General features: G+C 36.9%; 2 protein-coding genes and 1 long non-coding RNA gene across 7 annotated transcripts in view; 2 read left to right on the top strand and 1 right to left on the bottom strand.

The window, feature by feature from the left end:
* The first annotated feature begins 1,246 nt into the window (after positions 1-1,246).
* On the top strand, positions 1,247-14,972 carry LOC144477353 (vascular endothelial growth factor receptor 1-like). Of its 2 annotated transcripts, none has more exons than XM_078195055.1 (17): positions 1,247-1,433; positions 2,381-2,493; positions 2,567-2,768; positions 4,667-4,794; positions 5,671-5,815; positions 6,261-6,403; positions 6,486-6,657; positions 7,162-7,285; positions 8,244-8,437; positions 9,034-9,200; positions 9,595-9,730; positions 10,392-10,553; positions 10,916-11,071; positions 11,141-11,280; positions 14,370-14,532; positions 14,608-14,720; positions 14,792-14,972. In XM_078195055.1, the coding sequence occupies exons 1-17, from the start codon at positions 1,373-1,375 to the stop codon at positions 14,906-14,908; spliced, it is 2,436 nt and encodes an 811-aa protein (XP_078051181.1). In that variant the 5' UTR covers positions 1,247-1,372; the 3' UTR covers positions 14,909-14,972. The 2 variants fall into 2 exon arrangements, with proteins under 2 accessions (XP_078051181.1, XP_078051182.1); XM_078195056.1 differs by having other exon boundaries at positions 10,413-10,553.
* On the bottom strand, positions 11,469-14,449 carry LOC144477355 (uncharacterized). Of its 2 annotated transcripts, XR_013495185.1 has the most exons (4): positions 14,309-14,449; positions 13,336-14,229; positions 12,251-13,230; positions 11,469-12,179 (listed from the first exon to the last, which is right to left on the bottom strand). It is a non-coding gene; the product is annotated as an uncharacterized LOC144477355 (long non-coding RNA). The 2 variants fall into 2 exon arrangements; XR_013495184.1 differs by having other exon boundaries at positions 12,251-14,229.
* Positions 14,973-17,235: 2,263 nt separating the features above from the next.
* The window catches only part of Spz5 (spatzle 5 Toll-1 receptor), a 28,579-nt gene continuing 24,293 nt past the window's right edge, over positions 17,236-21,521 (top strand). The window contains exon 1 of one of the 3 annotated variants that reach the window (XM_078195057.1): positions 17,236-18,220. In XM_078195057.1, coding sequence (XP_078051183.1) covers positions 18,191-18,220 — 30 coding nt within the window. In that variant the 5' untranslated portion in view covers positions 17,236-18,190. The remainder of the gene's footprint in view (positions 18,221-21,521) is intronic. The other 2 variants (XM_078195058.1, XM_078195060.1) reach the window with 2 other exon arrangements.

Consider the following 21,521-nt stretch of genomic DNA (forward strand, 5'->3'; position numbering starts at 1 on the left):
TTGTGCGCACCTAAACATACCGCGCTAGACGGAGCCTAGCAGCGGCGTACAAAAACTTCTTCGCAGTGCGTTGACCTGGCAACCGTTGAAATCAGGGTCGCCACAAGACTAAGTTCGATTTGTCGCTATACGAGCGACGATGAATACTTGTTGATAGAAATACAGAATCCAGAATACCGAGAAACTTGAACAAGACTGCAAAAGCACCACTCCGTTGCAGGACGGAACAACTGGAAAGGAATAGTGTACTACGAGGTCCTTCCTCAAGGTGATACGATCAATGCTGACAAATATTGCAATCAACTGGATCAATTAAAAAGCTGCCCTGGCAGAAAAACGGCCAGAATTGACGAACCGACGGGGCGTCGTTTTCCATCGCGACAACGCAAGACCGCGTGTTGCGTTGGCCGTAATGCAAAAATTACTACAGTTTGATTGGGACATTCGAGCTCATTATCCTAGCTCCCCAGACCTAGCTCCATCCGATTATCACTTGTTCCCCTCCTTAAAAAATTCTCTCTGTCGTAAATCTGTTCAAATCCATAAGCGATATAAAAATGCACCTAGATGAATATTTTGATAATGAGCTTCAACAATTTTGGAAAGAGGGCATAATGAGGCTTCCTGAGAGATGAAAGAACGTTATAGAACAGAACGGTTCATATATAGCATAATAAATCCACCTTAATCAACAAAGATCGTGTATTCATTTCGCATCAAAAAAAGGGAAGAAACTTATAGGACACCCTAATATATTGTTTCAACCATCAAAATTGTCAAGACTGGGTCATAAAAGCAAACTTGCCCTTATGATTATCATATTAAATGTTCTATTCCAATTATGCAATTATAATCAAATATTCTAAAATTACTAATTATCGCAACAAATAAATAAAGAACAGCGCTAATATTAGAGTGAAGTCTGATTTGTTATTTTGAATCGTATAACCTGTAACCTGAAAATCGTAAGAATGCCGATTTTCATAAAAATCGAATAGAGTTGTGAATTCGCAACAACTTTTAAAAAAGTGGTACTACGGTGCGTTAAAATTTAGTAAACTAGAGTGACAAAAGTAGTTGCGATCAGCTTAGTATAGGCCGTGGGAAATAAAAATGAACGATGATTAATATGACGTCTTCGCTGATAAATTGTGGTCAGAGGATTTCCGGGATTTGATCAGATCCTAGAAATATTATGATTCTTCGTTTAACTAGGCCCGCACAGTGCTGTCTCGATCTTTGCCATTAAGTGACGTGTTTCTAGAAACGGAGTGGAGCCGTGTGATTTTATTTCATGGTGCATCATCAAACATAGAAAGAGTTCAAGCTCAGTGATAAATAGGAAAAGTGTCGAGAAGATAACCACGGGAAAATGCTGTGTCGTCACCGAAGCTTCCTCTCTGCTGTCGTTCTTCTCTCATACCTGTGCAGAGGTAACTACAGTTTCACCTGCCACCCATCCACCCATGCCCCATGAAGTGTTCGGAAGACCACTTTGTTGACTATGTGTGTCAGTAGATCGAGACGATCTTCATTGAGACTCTGTTATAATAGAGCGGATCTGTGGATCTGCCATTCCGCTTCATTCACCCGGGCTCCGACTTCTCGATTCCCCGAAAAGCAGCCGGTATTTTGGAACCTCGTTTGATTACTCCGCTAATAATATTACTGCGCGATTCATGCGCACGCTCGACCTCCTTTTAACGCTGAAAGTATTGCTGAGATCACGTGACTCGGATTTTATTTTATACTAAGAGCATTGAAATTTCGTGTGGACGAATCAAATTACTCGAGTGATAGTTGCAATTTTCGGGAGACATGTGCGTGATGTTCCATATCTGTGTTCGTCTAAGTAACAATGTGTAAAATTTAATAATATTTCCATTGCTTTTCCATGCATTATAGCTTATCTCGACGAGACCACACGTTTTTTTCCCAAGCTTTGCCGACCTACTGCTTTATACCGCAACTTCCTTGTACGATGATTTGGTTTCTTGTAAACATTTGCGTATGCAACCATCGAATTTCTTTGGAACAGCCCACCCAGAGTTATGCTATTAGATGGAAAAATAACTCGTGCAAGAAATTGAAATTAATCGGACTATGGGGAAACCTGCTACATAGGATTCGAAAATTTTTTCATTTTTGTAATTCATTTTCTGCCGTCATAATCTATCGTCATGATACATTTTTATACCTCTGATCAGTAAAGAAATTTTGAAAATATTCTATACGATGCAGGCATTACTAGCTGCATTTGTATTAATTATATACGCAATCATCTTCGCAGACGAATTTTAGCCACTTATTTCATTAACTAGATGCACCATGGCTGTTGATTCTGTTACTGGCCGAATAAGATCTTTTCTCTTCTTTCCAGACTTCACAGTAACAAATGCACTGTCTATTATCAAAGAGGGCAGTTCTTACGAGAAAATTTGCAATAGTGACAGGGAAATGTTCTTCACTTATCCCACCAGTCGTACAAATGATGTAAGTAATGAGACTACAATATAGTGTCATCAATACAAAATAACGAAAGTGATTACAACATATAATTAAATAGTCAGATACAGCTTTTACTTATACATCACCCGTCGAAATCAGCAAATTCCAATATAAAAATGGCAGTCACTCGTACCAGATTCTGCGACGGAATATAGTCTTCGGCGATACTGGTTGGTATGGTTGCTCGAATAAACCGATACTGATCAGCAATGGTGGTACGGCCGACGCTATCATCGACTGGAATTATCTCTTTGTTGAATGTAAGTATAGTCCAGATTTCTATTAACCCTCCGACTACTGCAGCACGGGCTCCTGCGCCGAAGTCATTTCTGACTCACACCGATACCTCACTAATCCATATGAATGGTTGCTTGAGCGCCTCGTTAATATGGCTCCGCCAGTGACGGCCGTTCGAGCTCTTGGCTTTGACCAATATGTATATTGTTGGGACATAGGAAAATAAGACAAAATAACACATTGAATTGTTGAAAAGAAACAATGCTTTTCATTATACATTTCATTTTTTACACATATTACATAAAATTGTCGCCCGTCTTCCCTGCTTCACGTGTAGCGGTATCGTCGAAGCGAATATACCTTAGTATATCCGTAAATCTATCTCCAGACATTACAGCGGCATAAAATCTCCTTGAAACTGCATCATCGTCTTTCCACAAATCGCTTTTGCATTCTCGCAATTCTCTGAATCTTCCAATTAGCAATGATAGTCCGAAAAATGCATCCATTTCTATGCGGTCTACTGGTTTCCATTTCTTGTTCGATGCTATGCTCTCCCTCGCTTTTTTATTCGTTCATAATATGATATCGTCGATTATTTCATCATTGATAAATAAATAGAAGCACTCATCTTCTGTTTCTATATGTTCACTTTGTTCGGTAAGTGAACATTTGCGTGGAAGATTTTGCAATACTGTAGTGTCCATTGGTGCAATATGTTGCCAATCAAAACCAGATACCGCTACACTTTCTGCAGATTCTGGTGTATCTTCTTCATCCGAATCAGAATTTTGTTCTTCGGGTTCAGCATCGCTGTCAGATGCACGTCCACCATCAGATAATTGTTCACAATTGTGAAGATCCTCTCCTTCAATCTCATCAATAAGAAATTCATCATTTTTTTGAGAGATAGACATTTTACCAAGTAATAAACGAATATAACGATAACGAAGATAACAAAAATAGTGGAAATAATGAATAATAAATTAGTAAATATATACATAATAGAACTCTTGGCGCACGTCTTTCTCTCTTAAACCATTCGCTGCCAAGCCTAAATTATATGAAGTCATTCCCATTGCCATTTATATTTTATCATTCTCTATAAGAAATAAAGTATTATTTTTGTAAAAAATTTTATTTGTAGTATTTTTTCAAGTTTTTTACATATTTATATTTATGTTTGTGGCCACAAAAAATTTGCTAATTCAAAAGCCTGCATATTATAATATATTTAGTGATATATATTTAATTATAATATATTTTAGTGATTTTAGTGACACCCTGCCAAAGACGAGTATACTCGTCCTTGGCAGCGAATGGGTTAAAGTGTTGTATACAATTAATTTGCCTCAAAAACAGCGACGTTTGCTATTATAGTGGGATTGTTGTCGGGAATATAATAGGGCATTATGGTGGGGCCGGTGTAAACGTTGGTGGTCTCTCTGTTACTAACATGGACAACTTCGGTACTGTACACGTCACAACGAGTCACGAATGACTCCGGCATAGGTGGCAGAGGGTTAATACGTTGAGCGCCGCGTTACCCAAATATGGGTGACACTAATTTTTGACCAATCTTGAAAATTCATTTTTATTGTAATATATTTGAATAAATTGAATTTGACTAGAATGTTTCGAATGCGAAAGAGTTCTAATACCACCTCTTATGATAAATATTAACTTTCTAGCTTCGCTTTAATGAATTAAATTGTTTTAACTGTATGAGTATTTTAGTGGTCGACTGTCGGCAGTCAACGTGGTAAATATCATAGGCTTGTATAAATGTTGCCCAAATTTCGGAGTCGAACTACTATAACTCCCCACAGTACTAATTATGATGACTAAAGTCCAGTGGACTAAATCTGTAGCGGTCTTTGTAAATGATTATTAAGTATATTGAAAAATAAATATGTTTCAGCTGAAACAGTTCGATTTGTGGAACAAGCCAATTTACATAATTTAGTGGCAATCGTAGGCGAAGACATTGTCATACCGTGTAGACCAACGTTGCCGACTGTGGAAGTCAACCTTACAAAGCACGACGGAGTAGGTGTTTGCTTAAACAATTTTCTAACATGTATTTCGTGAAGCAACGCAACATTGAAATTACAAAACGGTTCCACCAAATTAAGTAAAAGCATAATGTACAACTGTCAGACATTGCAAAATCATGTAAGATTTCTTGTAACCTTGAACCGGTTATTCGATAGAGATCAATTATTGTCTTTGATCTACGTTCGGGCATAATTAACTCTGTATTTATCGAATAACACATACTCGATATTTTTATTCTTTCGTGTATTTTTGAATAAAGAAATGTAATGTCCCTTGTTCGATAAATACAGAGTCCCAAAAGTCACTTGCAGTAAGGAAACGAGCGGTTTCTGAGGTTATCTCAAGCAACTTTTTCCTTAGCGAAAATGCAATCCGTGGCTTTGTTTACGAGATATTAACGACAAACGGTGGCCAATGAGTGGCTAGCTCGGCTGGCGCGAGACAATCCAGTTAACAGGTGATGGAATCCCAGTTTCGCTGAATGGCTCAGCCATCTCGCGCCAGCTAATCTCTCATTGGTTGCTGTTTTTCGTTAATAACTCGTAAACGAAGCTGCGGATTGCATTTTCGCCAAGGAAAAAGTTGCTTGAAATGATCTTAGAAACCCTTCGATTCTCGATTGCAAGTGACTTTAGGCACATCCTGTACAGTGTGAAGTATACCCGAAAGCAGAGGAAAAGCACTGCGAGGCACCACTAGCCCACGTGGAATATTCGAAAAGTTTGCATGAACTTTTTATATATCTAGAAATAGATTTTCAGTTATGGCGCGGGATAAATGGTTGTTTGTTCTGGTACAGTTGCGTGGGTTTCACGATTGATGTACAGTTAATGCGCGTAGTGTCGTTTACTAAAATACCTTGTATAGAATGGTAAGAATGAGGTACTCCTGGATCATGATTTCGATCCGAAAATTGGATTTACGCTACGGAAAATAGACGGGCTTCAAAGTGGATTGTACATATGCACCATGGAACCTGATCAAAAGGTCTCTTATAACGTAGTTATAGCTGGTAAGTACATTCATTGAACGTTGTTCACGTCACAGTCCATCATCAGAAAACATTCTCCACAACATTTCTATATGGGACACTCACTATTGATATTTTACAATCGTGTTTGTTATTTTCATTTTAGTAAAATTGCAGGAGAATGAACGTTACCTCGATCGTTTAAGAACAAAATTGTAATAGAAGAAATTGATTTATTAACTAATAAATATTAATATTAATTTCCATTATATCGAAATAAAAATAAATTCTTCTGTTATGAGAGTTTCGGAACGAAAGCGCATAGAGATAATGAAAGTAACAAAAATTGTCTGGCCCTATTAAGGAAAATATTAAGGATAAATAAATGTTAATGGACGCAACTTGAAAAGAATCGTAGTGCAAGGGGTTAATGAATATAATTATAAAAACGATTTTAATTTTAACAATTGACCACTTTTTCATGTAGAAGAGAATACACTGCCTGAACCAGAAATTATTGATAATAATGGTTTGATGCACATAAATATGGGAGAAACTCTATATCTGAAGTGTGCCATTTTGGTCCCATGGGGTGTCGATTACGATATCTATTGGATGCCACTGCAACAGGTATCGATCTCGACATACAAATTTCATTGACGTTATCCACGCCCGACCGAATGAAATTCTACAATGTAATTTGTTATTTCAGAACAAGAGAGTGTCAAGCGGGTTTGAGAAGTTGCCTGATTACAATGGTGTCGCTAAGAAAATAACCGTATTGGAGGTCAAGGACGTGAACTACAACGACGAAGGTATTTACGAGTGCAGAGTGAAGAAGGGGATATATGAGAAGAATTCGCGTACTTATGTCCAGGTGCACGGTATGTATGGTCATTACCTGTGAAACATGACCATAATAATAATAATAATAATAATAATAATAATAACACAATCCAGACAACAATATCTGGAGTTTAAAACTGTATATATATATACAGGGTGTTTTGAAAAAATTATTCGAAAGAACTGCTTCCTTTGCAAAAATGTTCCACGATGCTTCATTATCACTTTTGTTATTTCAATAAATTATATAAACAATATTCTAGCTTGCAGTAGCTCAAAGTTAAATTTTCGTTTCCATTTTTATTTTATTTTATTATTCATCGTTTAAAAAAAAAACTGTAACAATATTGGAGCTGACAATAGAGCAATCTAACACTTTTATCTGAATATTAGATGTCAAATTATTTAGAAAAAGCGGTAAATTGTTAACAATTATGGTCGAGTGGTCTGGATCACCCTGTATAAAAAGACATAGTAGTATTTTATGTTTCGTGCATAAGACAGGCATTGTACTCCACGATTTCTGCTTATCCAATGTTTAGGATCATTAGATGCATTCGTGAACCTGGCATCTCGAGATTCGATCAGTCATTACAGGTGTTACGAAAGCGGTGAAGTGGAATGGGTTGTCGACGTCGAAGCATACCCTTTACCCCAACTGCGATGGTAAGTTGAAACCCTTTAACACTTTACGATCATATGTCTACTCTTAGCCACCAAACCTAATTATATTTACTAAATAATTATATTACCAAAGCTATACTCTTTTTTGTTTCTATATAAAATTAAAACATGTTATCGTGTTACACATATCTAAATTTTAATAAACAACAAATTTTGTTTTTCGTACTTTAACATATTATTGCATATAGTTACTGTTCGTACAACGAAAATTAATTTCGACCAGCATGACATCTATGTATAAACTTAATACGACTGCGAAGGGTTAACATCGTCGCATTTGTTTAATTAGCGATATTATTTATATTCTCTATACCATATTCTACATTCTATATTTTATATCATACATTCTATGTTCTATTTTCCATGTTCTATATTTTACATTACATATTGCCTATATTGTCTATATTCAGTATATTCTGTATAATCTCTATGTACTAGATTTAATAATATTCAAAAATATTCAATAGTCAATATTTTATATTCAATATTCTATATTCAATATTCTATATTCAATATCCTATATTCAATATTTTATATTCAAAATTCTATATTCAATATACTATATTCAATATTCTATATTCAAAATTCTATATTCAAAAGTCTATATTCAAAATTCTATATTCAATATTCTATATTCAAAATTCTATATTTCCTATATTTTTTATATTTTATATATTCTATATATTCTATACATTCTATATATTCTATATATATAAACTATATATATTCCATATATTTTATATATTCTTTCTATTGTATATATTCTACATATTCGATATATTCTATGTATATTATGTATTCTTTATGTTCTACATATTCTATTCATCCTGTATATTCTATATTGTTTACGATTTACCACTACTATTTATATCTTCACGTAAAGATCTCCAGTTCATCTACTTTTCCTCAATGCCTTGTTATAGAAAATTTTACATTTTAGGGTTCACAGAAACATCGACGAAGTTACGAAAAGTTTATTGCCACGCGGCCGGTCCAGATTTTTAATCGACAGTTCGTGCTGCCAGCCGAAATTGAGAATCAACCGTTTAAAGTTGAGCGACATGGGAACGTATTCCATCCAAGCATTCAATCAGTATAAAAATGTAACGTTGGACTTCACGTTGGACGTAGTTGGTACGCTATTTTCATTATTCCTCAATGAAATGTGAAAAATGATTAACCCCTTGTCGTTGCATTATTTACCGTACCATCCTATTGGCTGCGATATTCAATTTTCCCGGCGAATATACAGGGTGTCCCATAAGTCGCTCGCAATCGGGAAATAATGGATTCGAGCAACTTTTCTCTTTGAAAAAATTTTCTCCGAGCCGTCATTAAGGAATTATCGACGAAAAACACGGACCAATCAGAGAGAGCGAGTGCAGTCGATAGTCAGTCCTTGTGGCCGCGATCACTCATTGGTCACCGTTTTTCGCGAATAACTCGTAAACGAAGACAAGGATTGTGTCTTCGCTAAGGAAAAAGTTGCTTCAGATGATTCCAGGAATCTCCCATTTCCTACTCGTTAGACATTTTTGGGTTACCCTGTAGACGCACAATAAATGAAGGTTAGGTCTTCTTCTAGGTATTTCTTCTTCTTCAATGAATTTGTCATAGTCGACAAAATTCTAATCGTTGCCGTCGCAAAGATAATGGCATCGCAGAGGGTTGATCGAAGTGACTGCGTCGCTTCCGTGATCTACCGTTTCATTGTATATGAGTTTTTCCAGCTAGGCCAAAGGTGTACTTACGTAAACAGGACTCGCACTACTTCCAGAACCAGGTGGCTAAGATAGAATGCCACGTGGAAGGGTTTCCGAAGCCGAATATTACCTGGATTTACAGCAAATGTCCCAATTATCCTATCTGCGGCGACGGTACTGTTGAGTATTTAAAGGTGAGCAATGTTTTAACACCTAACCTCCGAAATACGAGCACGTGACTGACCAAGACACGCGGCACCATGTCGACGTCGAGTACACGGTGTAAGAAAGGGTTATGCCATGGCTACCCTAGACGTTTATCCACATCTTTAGATCGATGGGGATATATTAACAATACTTTTCACAAAATACTTTTAATTATTGTTAATTATTTAATTATTATTAACATTTCTACTCTTCTCAATGGATAGAGTGGAATGCGATCATAAAGAATTTGACCTTGAAAGCATCATAATAAATTTTTATTTTAAATTCTGCCACTGCTTAGAATAACAAAGGGAAACCAATATTTTATATAAATATTTTAACTTTTTATCTGAGCCTATAAAATTTAAGAGATGCGTTTAGAACACCAAGGAAAGCGGAACCGTGACTCGCCTACTCTCAACAATATCGGCGACCCTTGACATGGCCGGCGGACTCACCTGCAATGCGTGCAACATTCTTGGCTGCAGAAGCGTCACCGAATATGTGAATTTTTTCGGTAAGAACGAGACTGTAAATGCCTTTTAACAATATTAAAGTTATGTCTTGGAACTTGTTAAGGTTATGTCAAGATTATGTTAAGTTTATGTCGAGATTACATTAGGGTGTCGCATAAGTTTTTTCCGCACCACGTCATGTACGACATCGAGAGTATGCTCGATGTAAATCCGGGACATAGTGTGCGCAAGATAGTGGATTCTATATTATGTTTTACTCTATTCCACTCAATTTTGCCCTATTCTTCTCTGTTTTGCTTTATTCTACTCTGTTACGTTCGATTCCACTCTGTTATAGCATACTCGATATTATATTGTACTCTGTTCCATGCAATTCCAATCTTTTTCACTCTATTACACTCTTTTCGGTTCCATTCAATTCAATTCCACTCTATTCCACTTTGTTCCACTCTATTCAACTCTATTACGCTCTATTTCACTTTATTCCACTCTATCATACTCTCTTCTATTGTGTTATACTCTATCCGACTTTATTTCATACTATGCTACTCTATTCTGCTCCATTCTACTCTGGTACATTCTATTCCTCTTTCTTCAACCTTATTCTAATCTACTCCATTGTATTCAGCTCTATTCTACTCTGTTACATTCTATTCCACTGTATTCAATTCTACTCTGCTCTATGACGTTCTTTTTTTTTAGATTTGATTGAAAATATTTCAGATAGAAGGGAATTCGGTATGGAACTCACGAAGGACACCGTGTTAGAGGGTGACGACTGGGAGCTGATCTGTTATGCTTCTATTCAAAATTATTTGGATTTCTTTGATTGGAGCACCGACAACGGTCGAATTGTATCATCTGGTAATACGATTTTCGATATTTTCACCAAGAGCGCGCCTTCATTTAAATTTATTATCAATTTTAAATTAAATTAGATCAATTTTAAATATCTCTTCTTATAATTCCATTTAGGATCGTAAGTTTCTTATATGTCAAGTTTTGTTGTCTGTACACAAATTAGTGTTACTAAATTATTATCATAAATTTTGAAAACAATAAATAATACTTTAATTACCAAGATTTTATTTTGTGTCGCTCGTAACCCCACGACGCCGCTTATGTCGAGAAACGAAAGGGAGGGGGGGTCGTTCTGCGATTAATAACGAAAATAAAGTTTAATAAAAAAATTGAACGCTCCAGAGATAATATATTGAAATTCTTAGGCAGGATCACTGTCAGTCGAGGGAGGACGCAGTCAGCGTACAGATCGGTTTTGAAGATACGCAACGTGAACCTACAGGACTCGCAGGAATATATTTGCACAGGGAAATCTAGGAATCATTGGATTCGAACTTCGGGTTATCATTTGGAAGTGAAGGGTAATTTGGAATGCAAATTAGTAAAATGTTTGTATGATGTATTGTTAAATAATATTACTTTCGTTTTAGCTGGCCGGGCGCCTGTTATAATTGATACGAATTTGGAGAAAAACGAATTAATCATCGATGTTACCGCACCAGGTCACAAGGGGATTGAATTTCATTGCATCGCGGATGGTAAACCTAAACCGAGCATCAGTTGGTTTAAGGTAAGCGATTAGAAAAATTACTATAACGTGTATTAATAATCTAGATACAATGTATTACATTACAATGTAGTATTACACTATATACTGTATATTGTATTGTATACTATATTAGGTTAGTATTGTATACTATATTTTGTACAGTTATTGAATACTGATAGACTTTTAGTATATTATATGGTATATTACATCATACATTGTCTAGTTTATTATATACTATATTCGACAATTTGCTTTGGTTCAATTATTGGAAACTGATACATATTTATTGTAGTATAATATATAGTATATAATATAATACATTATATCATACACTGAATATTCCATTATACAGGGTGGTCCACCTAAGTACGGCCACCTAAATATCTCCTCTAATTACGGAGATACATACAAATTTTTTTTGCTATTTCAATGGTTTGGGAAGAGCTATCATACTGCAAAAAAATCTTTTTCTAAGGTAATTTTTTTCGAAGTTTTCAAGGTCATCGATGTTTTTTTGCTTATAATTGTATAATTTTTTTATTACATTGCGTAACTTATGTAAAAATACATTCAGATATGTACATTATATGACCTTGAAATGACCTTGGAAATCAAAAATTAACCCTCTTAGTACCGAACAACGATATATCGTCGTTGGCTATTATTGGCAAGATAGTTTTCTTAATATTTTTATTAAACAATAATTTCATTCCCCATTTTTTCTCCCTTTTTGAACTTGTTATTTATCAGGCTTTTCAAAATTCTTGCAATTTCGTTCCGAAACTTTATCAAACTTTGTCAAACGAGTTTTAAACATTTCGCTCAAATACAGACTTATTTGGCCGGTACTAAGAAGGTTAAATAGGAACGACAAATTTTTGTCTATCGAGATCTTATCGATGAAGATGTCGTCAGGGAATCTGTAAGTATAAATAAACATGTTTACTATCACGTAACCCCATCATAAAATTTGTAATACTTTTTTACGAACCTATTTTTGAAATTGTCATTGTAATACATGTTCGAAATGATGTCCCTCCACATCGATACATGTTTTAAAACGTACAATAAGAGACTCTCTGACCCCTTGAAATGTTGCGGGATTAATTGCAGCACAAGTGTAGTAAAATAAAACTGAAATAGATATAACAAAATATTTTATTCCTCTGATAGTGGCTACGGGTTCTTTCAGTACGTCTACGCAGTTCGAATTCTCGCAAACAAGTGTCCCAAGATCTCTGCCTCGCCACCCGTCCTCGAATTTCCACTTGGGCCCCCTTTCTTCCAATGTTTAGGCGATCTCTCATCAGCGACCAAACGAACGCCGTAGGAATTCTCGGGACCAGCGAACAGAGGTTCTTCTCCGAGCTTCGCTTTCACAAGCTCTTATTATCCTGTTTTTCATGTCCTCTGGCGTTGTTAGTTCATTAGAATAGACAACATGTTTTAAATGCCCCCACAAGAAATAATCCATAGGCGTGATATCCGGAGACAGGGCTGACCACGCTACATGTCCAGTACGTCCAATCCAACAATTTGGAAACAATGTATCTAAAACTTGTCTTGCACGACGTGTAGAATGGGCTGGGCAACCATCGTGCTGATACCACATTCTTCTACGAATGTCTAATGGTATATCATCTAAAAGCATCTGTAACTCATTTTGCAGGAATGTTACGTACTTTTGCCCATTTAATGTACCATTTATGAAATAAGGACCGATTATTTGATTGCCCGAGATACCGCACCAGACATTTGCGGTCCAAGGTCTCTGTCTATCCACTTGTCTCAACCACCGTGATTTTCTGATGACCAATAATGTATGTTTCTCAAGTTTAGTTGGCCATGATTGGTAAAAGATGCCTCATCGGTAAACAACGTACTCTCAAAAAACGATTCATCGCTTTCATACTGCTGTAAACCTCATCGACAAAAATTCATGCAATTTTCAAAATCTTGTCCATGAAGATCCTGATGGAGAGATACATGAAATGAATGAAATTTTTGTTTCTGAAGTATTCGTATTATGCTTGTTTTGGATATAGTAGTAATCCGTTCCAATTGTCGTGTACTAACATACGGATTTTCAGCAACTTTTTCCATAATAAATCTCGTATTTAATTCGTTTGTAACATTATAGGTTCGCATACGTTTCTTCGTATTGACACTACCACTTTCAAAAAAATGTTTGACTATCTTTCCATATGTACTACGCACTGAACAGTTATGTTCAGGAAATTTCTCTCGGTACAATCGAACAGCTTGCCTTAAATGCCGATCACTCTTCCCATAAATCAGAATCATATCAATTTTCTCTTGCTTTGAATAACTCATCGTGAAAAATAATATTGTAGAAATTAATATTAATAAATCCCACGAGATTCCGTGGTAATACAAAACAACTTCAACGACGGCGACAATGGTAATAACTACGGCAATGCACAAGTCCGTAGGGTGACGGTTTTTACTAGACCGTTACTAGCCTTTTTCCACATTATCCTCTCCATTTTCCACATTATACTCTCTCTCTCTCTTGCATTCATTCTCTTTCACTCTGTCTCACTTGCTATCTCATTCTTACTCATTCTCTCTATTTCTTTATTTATTTCCCTTTCAGTCACTCACGCACTATCTTTCGGCCGTGCAGGACTCCGAGGGTCCTAAGCAATAAACTCGGTCACTCGAAGCTACCAAAACACTCTGTCAACATCTGTTCCATTTCTAACATTTTACGACACTCGCCCGCACCATTCTGCTCGTCAAACTCGAAAAAACCTTATAAGATCGTTAAACTGACAAATTGATTGAGAATTTCAGGAGTCATTTGCAGTGTGACAGTAAACATGTTTACTTACGCTTACAGATTCCCTGCCGACATCTTCATCGATAAGATCTCGATAGACAAAAATTTGTCGTTCCCATTTAATTCTTGATTTCCAAGGTCATTTCAAGGTCATATAATGTACATATCTGAATGTATTTTTACATAAGTTACACAATGCAATAAACAAAATTATATAAACATAACTTTGACATAACCTTAACGTACCTAACTAACCTTCGATAATTTATTTTGGTGAAATTATTAAAAAATTGACATAATTCGACAGGACGGTATACAGCTAACAGTCAACAATAAAGAGTACAAGTTTTCGAATAACTCTCAAACACTCGAGCTGGACTATCTTTTGGAAGTCGACAGCGGAGAGTACGTTTGTCGAGCGGAGAACCCGCTCGGTAAAACAGAAGTTTATCAACAAGTAACGATAAAAGGTGATTTGTTATATTAGAAATTCTATGTGCTCGAGAGTAAGAAATCTCAATTTCCGTTTTCTTTTTCATCAACAGGCGAAGGAATTGTAAATAATACGCTTGTAGGTCTGATCGTTTTAATTGTCATATTAGCAGTGGTCGTTGTGATTCTGATAATCTACTTCATCCGAATGGTTCACCGTGAAAGGGTAATTTCGGTTTTTGGTATTACGCAGTGACGTTATCGTAACAATTTCGTCAATTTTTTATGGTTTTTCAGAAAATCAGAGATCAATTAATGAAAGCTCGTCCTGTGCGTTTCCAGAGAGCAGCTGGTAACACTTCCAGTCGAAATTTGTATGTAGACGATCCAACTGGCTTGTCCTCTCATTTGTAATAAATGGTAAATTCCCATAGAATATATTAAACTCCTTCAAATAAAAATCTAGTACTCCATTTTTATCGTAGAAAAGTGTTTGGTCCTGAGTCTACTTCTGTACCTTGTTTGTAGCTATTACCACGTGCCTATATGTCTGTAACATATATGTTTGTAAAAATATAATATTAGACAGCCTATATGTTTGTAAAAATATAATATTAGAGCTTATCTCTATATTTCATTTGTGGAAATGTACGCTATGCAGGATTCTGACTAGCATGTATCAATACCTAAGACAGGTGAGGTATACCTCGTTTGTGTTAGTTCACCTAAACTAGTGAGCTATTTTAATTAGATCTTGTGGCTCTGTACTTCATTTATGTAGATGTACGCTATAGTCAATTCTAGCTAGCATGTATGAATTCCTAAAATAAATGAAGCATACCTCGTGTATGATAGTGTGACGCATCTTGCTACCTCACCAATAACAAACCCGCGCAACGTACCTTTCCTAGTTCATCCTTTCCTAGCCCTTTGAACTGTGATGCATCTCGCCACCTCACCAACAACAAACCCACGCAATGTATCTTTCCTAGTCATCCTTCCCAAGTCCTTTGAACCATGACACACCCGATGGATTCATCCTATGAACTACAATCTCCGACCGACTCATCACTTACCGATAAGACCAATATAAAAGAACTCTTGTACAAAATAAAAGCCAGTCTGCCTTGTTACCTCAAACTAACCGTGTCGTAACTCTGCCAGGTCTTCGATTCAACTTTGTGTTAATTGTGTTTATAATTAAACGTACGAAGAAATCCCCATGACAATAGCATACCTAACCTGACGAGTTATTTCAAACACACTTTTTACCAAGATTTCTTTGCCTGTTCTCAACACGTATACCATAAACGTAATCAGTACTAAAAAATTTTGACAAAGTGGAAAGCGTTAATTATCTATAAGTTCCACAATACCGTAGAGGTTTTGTAAAAATGAACTATACGATTTAAATTATCCTACACAACAGTTATAATTCAATTAAGTATTTGATATGAAATTATCAAACTAATAAACAGATTATTTCTGTGTGTTCTCTTTAAGAAGATTTATTTCCAAATAAATAAAAAAAGAAAAATTAATAGAAAAAGAGTATTAATTAAATTATTATTTACAAAGTGGTAAAATGTTCGCTAACATAATTCAGGAACGTAAGCAATAATAAAAAAATGTCCGCTGCATCCGATTCCTACTAACTATCAAGGTATTTTAATTAGACATTCTGCTCCTATACCTCATTCAAGAAAATATACAGTATACTCGATTCCTACTAGCATAATTCATAAACGTAAGCGATAATGAAAAATGTGTGTCCATCTGGTGCTGCCGCGATTCCTACTACTTTCCAAGGTATTTTAGTTAGAAGTGCTGCTCCCATACATCATTCAAGAAAATATACACTATACTCGATTCCTACTAACACACTCGATTTTCTAAATTGTTCGACTCAGTATGTACATCGCACACGGTATAAACCATTAATTATATCAAACAATTGAGAGTACATCACGCTAGGTCGACTATAACTAAAAAAACAATACTAATATTAACTAAAAAATTTGAGATTTGAACAAAACTGAAATTCGAAGAATTTCTGACTTCTAATTAAAAATATAAAATCAACGCTCGCTGACTCGACTTAAAACCAAATTCCGATGCATCTCGATCAAAAGTTCGAACCATTTTAACACAGCAACAATTGAAGCGTAAAAAGAAATTCGATTTGTCAAAATCACCAAACAATGATTTACAATATCAACAATTTATAATGGACACGGCCATCTCATAAACAACCAAAAAAAAAATAAAAAACTCGGAAACATAACCTGCAATATCCTTCCCGTTACGATGCTTTAGTATGCAATAGCAATGGTTAAAGTCACATCAAGATGATCAATGATTCCTTAACCGAGGAATCCTCTCTTTCTCCCCAGGATTCTAGACACCGATTCCATTCGACTTTTGCTCGGACGGGTTCGGGACAGGTACGATGAATACGGGCGTGCATCTGGCGTCGCCGACGCGTAAGGTCGACCGGACGGTGGCTGCCGGTGAAAGTGTATCGCCTAACCCCACCCTGCCGGCGCTAGATCGGAACTCGTGCACGCGCTCCACGAGGAAGGGGGCCCCGGACGTAAGGTACAGGTATAGATAGGAGCACCCACGTTGCCGCGGTTAAGAGCGCGCGCGTAAAACACTGCCTGATGACGGGCACTAACGGCAACGAAACCCCCCGCGTAGCGTCAGCACAGTGACAGAACGCCGGTCTGGCCGAGCTTGCAATCGCTTCCACAGTGTGCCGCGCGGCGATCGACGGAGCGCTCGATGCCATGTTCATTTTCTGTGAAGTGTGATCGCGAAGTGCGTTCCTCCGTCGAGCTTCCAAGCGACCGCGGCGGGGTCGCCAAGTAAGCCGAGACAGAATCGGGGATTTCTTAAACGGCCCGGTATCAATGATCTCGCATCAGCCAAGTGTGACAAGCCGTTTGTGAAACGGCCTCTGTACGCAGGTAGAACGACCTACATCCGAGCGCGCAAGGGTTGGGAAGTTACCCTCGCGGAGTCTACGCGCACGAAACTGCCGGAAAGATCTCGATCGGCTCGCAACAAGAATTTGGAAATTGATTCCTCAGAGCGTGAAATTCTCGGCGCCGCTAGCGAGCTGCCCGGCATCCCGAAACCGGTGAACAATGGTTTCACACTTGGCCGGTGTTCCTTAGAAATTTTCCTCGGCGGCGCGGTCTATCGGCGAGTTTCATCGCGTGCAATAACAGTCGCCGCGCGCAGTCGACGTTATAAGGCTAATCTGCCGCTACCAGAAGAACGGTTAACGTCGTTGTTTAATTGTTTTCTGAGTTCACACAGTTTACCGGCGGGAATCCGGTGCCAGCCTGCCGCCGGGAACAATAGCTGTCAACGGGCGGCCGACTCGATGATTACGTGTCGTCGTTTCCGCGATCCGCACAGCTCGACTTGCCGCATCCACGGCGACGGGAAGAAAACCGGCAGCACGCGCTCGACCCGTTCGAACAACTGCCGGCCCGTGTCACCGTCGATCACCGTCGCGACGATAATTATGTGATCGAGCCGACGCGTTTCCGTCGTGACACCTGCCCCGCGAAAGGTGCGCGCCGCGTGATCCTACGGACGATAACGCCGACCGTGGCGAGACGGCTCAGTTCGGACCAAGTGTCAGTGGAGATCGATCCTGCACCCTCGACGGGAGACCAAGCCGAAATGAGGCCCCTGTTGGACACGTTGATCATCGTAAGTGATCGATGGATTCTTTTTTCTTCTTCTTCTTCTTCTTGTGATTTATCGATCTACGAGGTATCGTGATTCGAGATTCTCGTTGCAATCGATGCTCGCGACTAGGCACTTTTTATTTTCGGCGACGTTGATCGAGATGTGTATAGCCGATTTATTTGTGAAAGGTAGATTCGATTTAGTCGTGACGAGTATACTCGTCGGTTCATAGAAAGTTGTTATTTAGTTCTGACGAGTATACTCGTTGCACGTGAAATGTTTGATATTTTCATACATTCGTGACTAGTGTAACCGTGGCTAATCAAAAATTGACATTCGTATGTGACGAGTACACTCGTCGTACATAAAAGAGTGATATTTATACGTGACGAGTATACTCGTTGCGGTTGAAAAAGTGACATTTGTTCGTGACAATAGTACTCAATTTATTAGTGACGAATATACTCAATTTATTCATGACGATAATACACAATTTATTAGTGACGAGTATACTCGATTTATTCGTGACGATAATACACAATTTATTAATGACGAGTATACTCTTCGGTATGTAGAGAGTTACCATTTATTTGTGACGAGTATGCTCGTTGTAAGTAAAATATTTGATATTTTCGTTTATTTGTGACTAGTGTGACCGTGGTTAAGAAAAAGTTGACATTTGTATGTCAGGTTATATCAGGTTATGTGATATACAGGTTACGAGTATACTTGTCGTAGATAAAAAAGGTGATATTTATACGTGTCGAGTATACCCGTCACAGATAAAAAGGTGACATTTATTCGCGACGAGTATACTCGATTTCTTCGTGACGGGTATGTTCGATTTATTAGTGACGAGTATACTCGTCAGTGTACAAAAAACTCCTACTGCATTAAAACGATTATGTACATAAAAAGAATCGTTATTTTTTCACGACGAATATACTCGTCGATACGCAAGAAACTGCCACGTAAACAGAACGAGTATATACGTCAAGAAAAATGTCATTTTCTCAAGACGAATGTCCTTGTCAATGCACAAGAAACTGCCATTTTACCAGAACGAGTATATGTATACGGCAAAAGAATCGTCATTTCTTCGTGACGAGTATATTCGTCACTGCATAAAATAATTGCTGTTCCTTCGTGACGAGTATATTCGTCGGTAGTGTTTCGTCTAATATTATCGTCATTGTATTAAAACTTCTTATTCGCTCGTAACGAATATACTCGTCACTGCATAAGATCATTGCTGCTTTTTTTCAACACATACACTCACAGTTAAATAAAATAATTGCCATTCCATCGTGACGCACATATTTATTGGTAGATGAAACGTTACCGACGAGTATATTCGTCATTGTATTAAAACTTGTCGTTCACTCGTGACGAGTATAGTCGTCGTTAAAAATTCATCATCTCTCCATGGCGAGTACAGTCGCCGTTCGCAGCTAGGAGAATTATTGTATAGTTATTATTTCTATATAGCGGGTGTAATTTTATTCATCACTCGTGCTCTCAATATATATTTTCGTCGAGACTAAAATAGGATCACAAAAAGTCGATCTTTTTCTAAGAAATAATTGTAAATCGAAACGTCGTGCACAGCTACGCGAAAAAAGCAACACTGTTCGCGTCGCTCAAACAAAGCTTCATCCATATGCAGCCGGCGCAGCTTGCTTCAGCTGCTGCTTTTTTCTCAATTTACGTTCTACAAAAAAGTCGAATGGTTCCAAGGACTATTTTTTTGCAACAAAATCTTCCTCGCAATATACTGTACCGCAACGGTAACTTTAAAGTCACCTAAATTTTTTTCATCGCGTTACACTTACTCATAGTGCATGCAGTATCATAGCAGAAGATAAATTATCATAACGTTAATGCTTTATTATAGATTTTTATTTCATTTTACTCTTTCGTTTCATTTCAGATGTTTATTTTATTTCTGATTTTTATTTTATTGTATTTTAGATTTTAGTTTTATTTTATATTTTTGTTTCATTCCAAATTTTTATTTTATCTGAGATTTTAGTTTTACTTTAGAATTTACTTTTATTTTAGTTTCTATACTTATTTGAGATTTTTATTTTATTTTAGATTCTCGTTTTAATATAGAATTTACTGTTATTTTAGTTTCTATTATTATTTTAACTTTTAGTTTCGATAAAAAATTTTTTTTATTGTAGAATTTCTTATATTTCAAGTTTTAGTTTTGTTTTAGTCTTTAGTATTATTCTAGACTTTTGTTTTAATTTCGATTCTTATTTCATTCCAGAATTTAATTCGAAAATACATTTATTTCACATATTTGTTTTAAATTAAATGCCACGGCGGAATCAGTCGTGACCCGATCAAGAGTTGACACTTTCTCTAGTAAAAATGTCACGAGTAAGAATTCTTCGGCACTGTGATTCGGTCATCCGTTAAATAACAAGTATTTTTCCGTCCGGCAACAAAGGATCGTATAAAAGAGACATTAAAGGCTCGTTAGACTTGTTTGAATGGAATCGTTGCCTCGAGAAACGCGTCCCGTTGTGCGAAGTACCGCGACACGCGAAACGGTACCGGCGTAAAAATTCACGGAAGCGTCTAAACGACGTTTCTAATTCGCAACTCTGTCCGCGTGTCTGCAAATCGTGCGTGAAAGTGCAGCTCCATCGAGGCGCGTGTCTACCGAGCATAGGAACACGGGTTTTACGGTCGCACACGTGACGTGCTCCGTGTCACACAAGCCACAACGCGGCAGATCTATGCGAGACGTCCGTCCAACGTGGTCGGAAGTTCGTCTTCCACGGACAAAATAGTATCAGCTGTTACTTCAAGATTTGAGATTATGTATTATGGTGGGTCGTCGAACTCGTTTCGATAGCAACAGGATTATGCGGTCAAAAATGTATATTAACATTTTTAAGAATCAAGGTGACGTCTATGTTTTATATGTAACATTATAGTGTAGAGTTATAAGTAAAAAATATTTGATGTTTGATTCCAATGATGAATACAATTTTATTCATAGAATTTATTTGACATATTATTCCAATTAAATTTCATTCAAATTATTATTCGAATCAAGCTCGATTCAGTTCATTACTCCATATATTATTTGAATTAAATTTTATTCAGTATATTACTTGAATCAAATTTGAGCCAGTATATTATTCCATATATTACTCGAATCAAGCTTGATTCAGTATATTATTCCATATTTTATATCAATGCTATTTGATTCAGTATACTATTGAATATATTATTCGAATCAAATTTGTTTCAGTATATTATTCCATATATTATTCCAAATATTATTCAAATCAAGTTTGATTCA

Source organism: Augochlora pura, chromosome 11 (genome assembly GCF_028453695.1).
Source record: "Augochlora pura isolate Apur16 chromosome 11, APUR_v2.2.1, whole genome shotgun sequence".
In the NCBI taxonomy this organism is placed as follows: domain Eukaryota; kingdom Metazoa; phylum Arthropoda; class Insecta; order Hymenoptera; family Halictidae; genus Augochlora; species Augochlora pura.

Coding starts and splice junctions, on each gene's coding strand:
- LOC144477353 (XM_078195055.1), top strand. CDS start 1,373: ATGCTGTGTCGTCACCGAAGCTTCCTCTCTGCTGTCGTTCTTCTCTCA. Junction 6,404..6,485: donor ATTGGATGCCACTGCAACAG/GTATCGATCTCG, acceptor TTGTTATTTCAG/AACAAGAGAGTGTCAAGCGG. Junction 8,438..9,033: donor CTTCACGTTGGACGTAGTTG/GTACGCTATTTT, acceptor GAGTTTTTCCAG/CTAGGCCAAAGGTGTACTTA.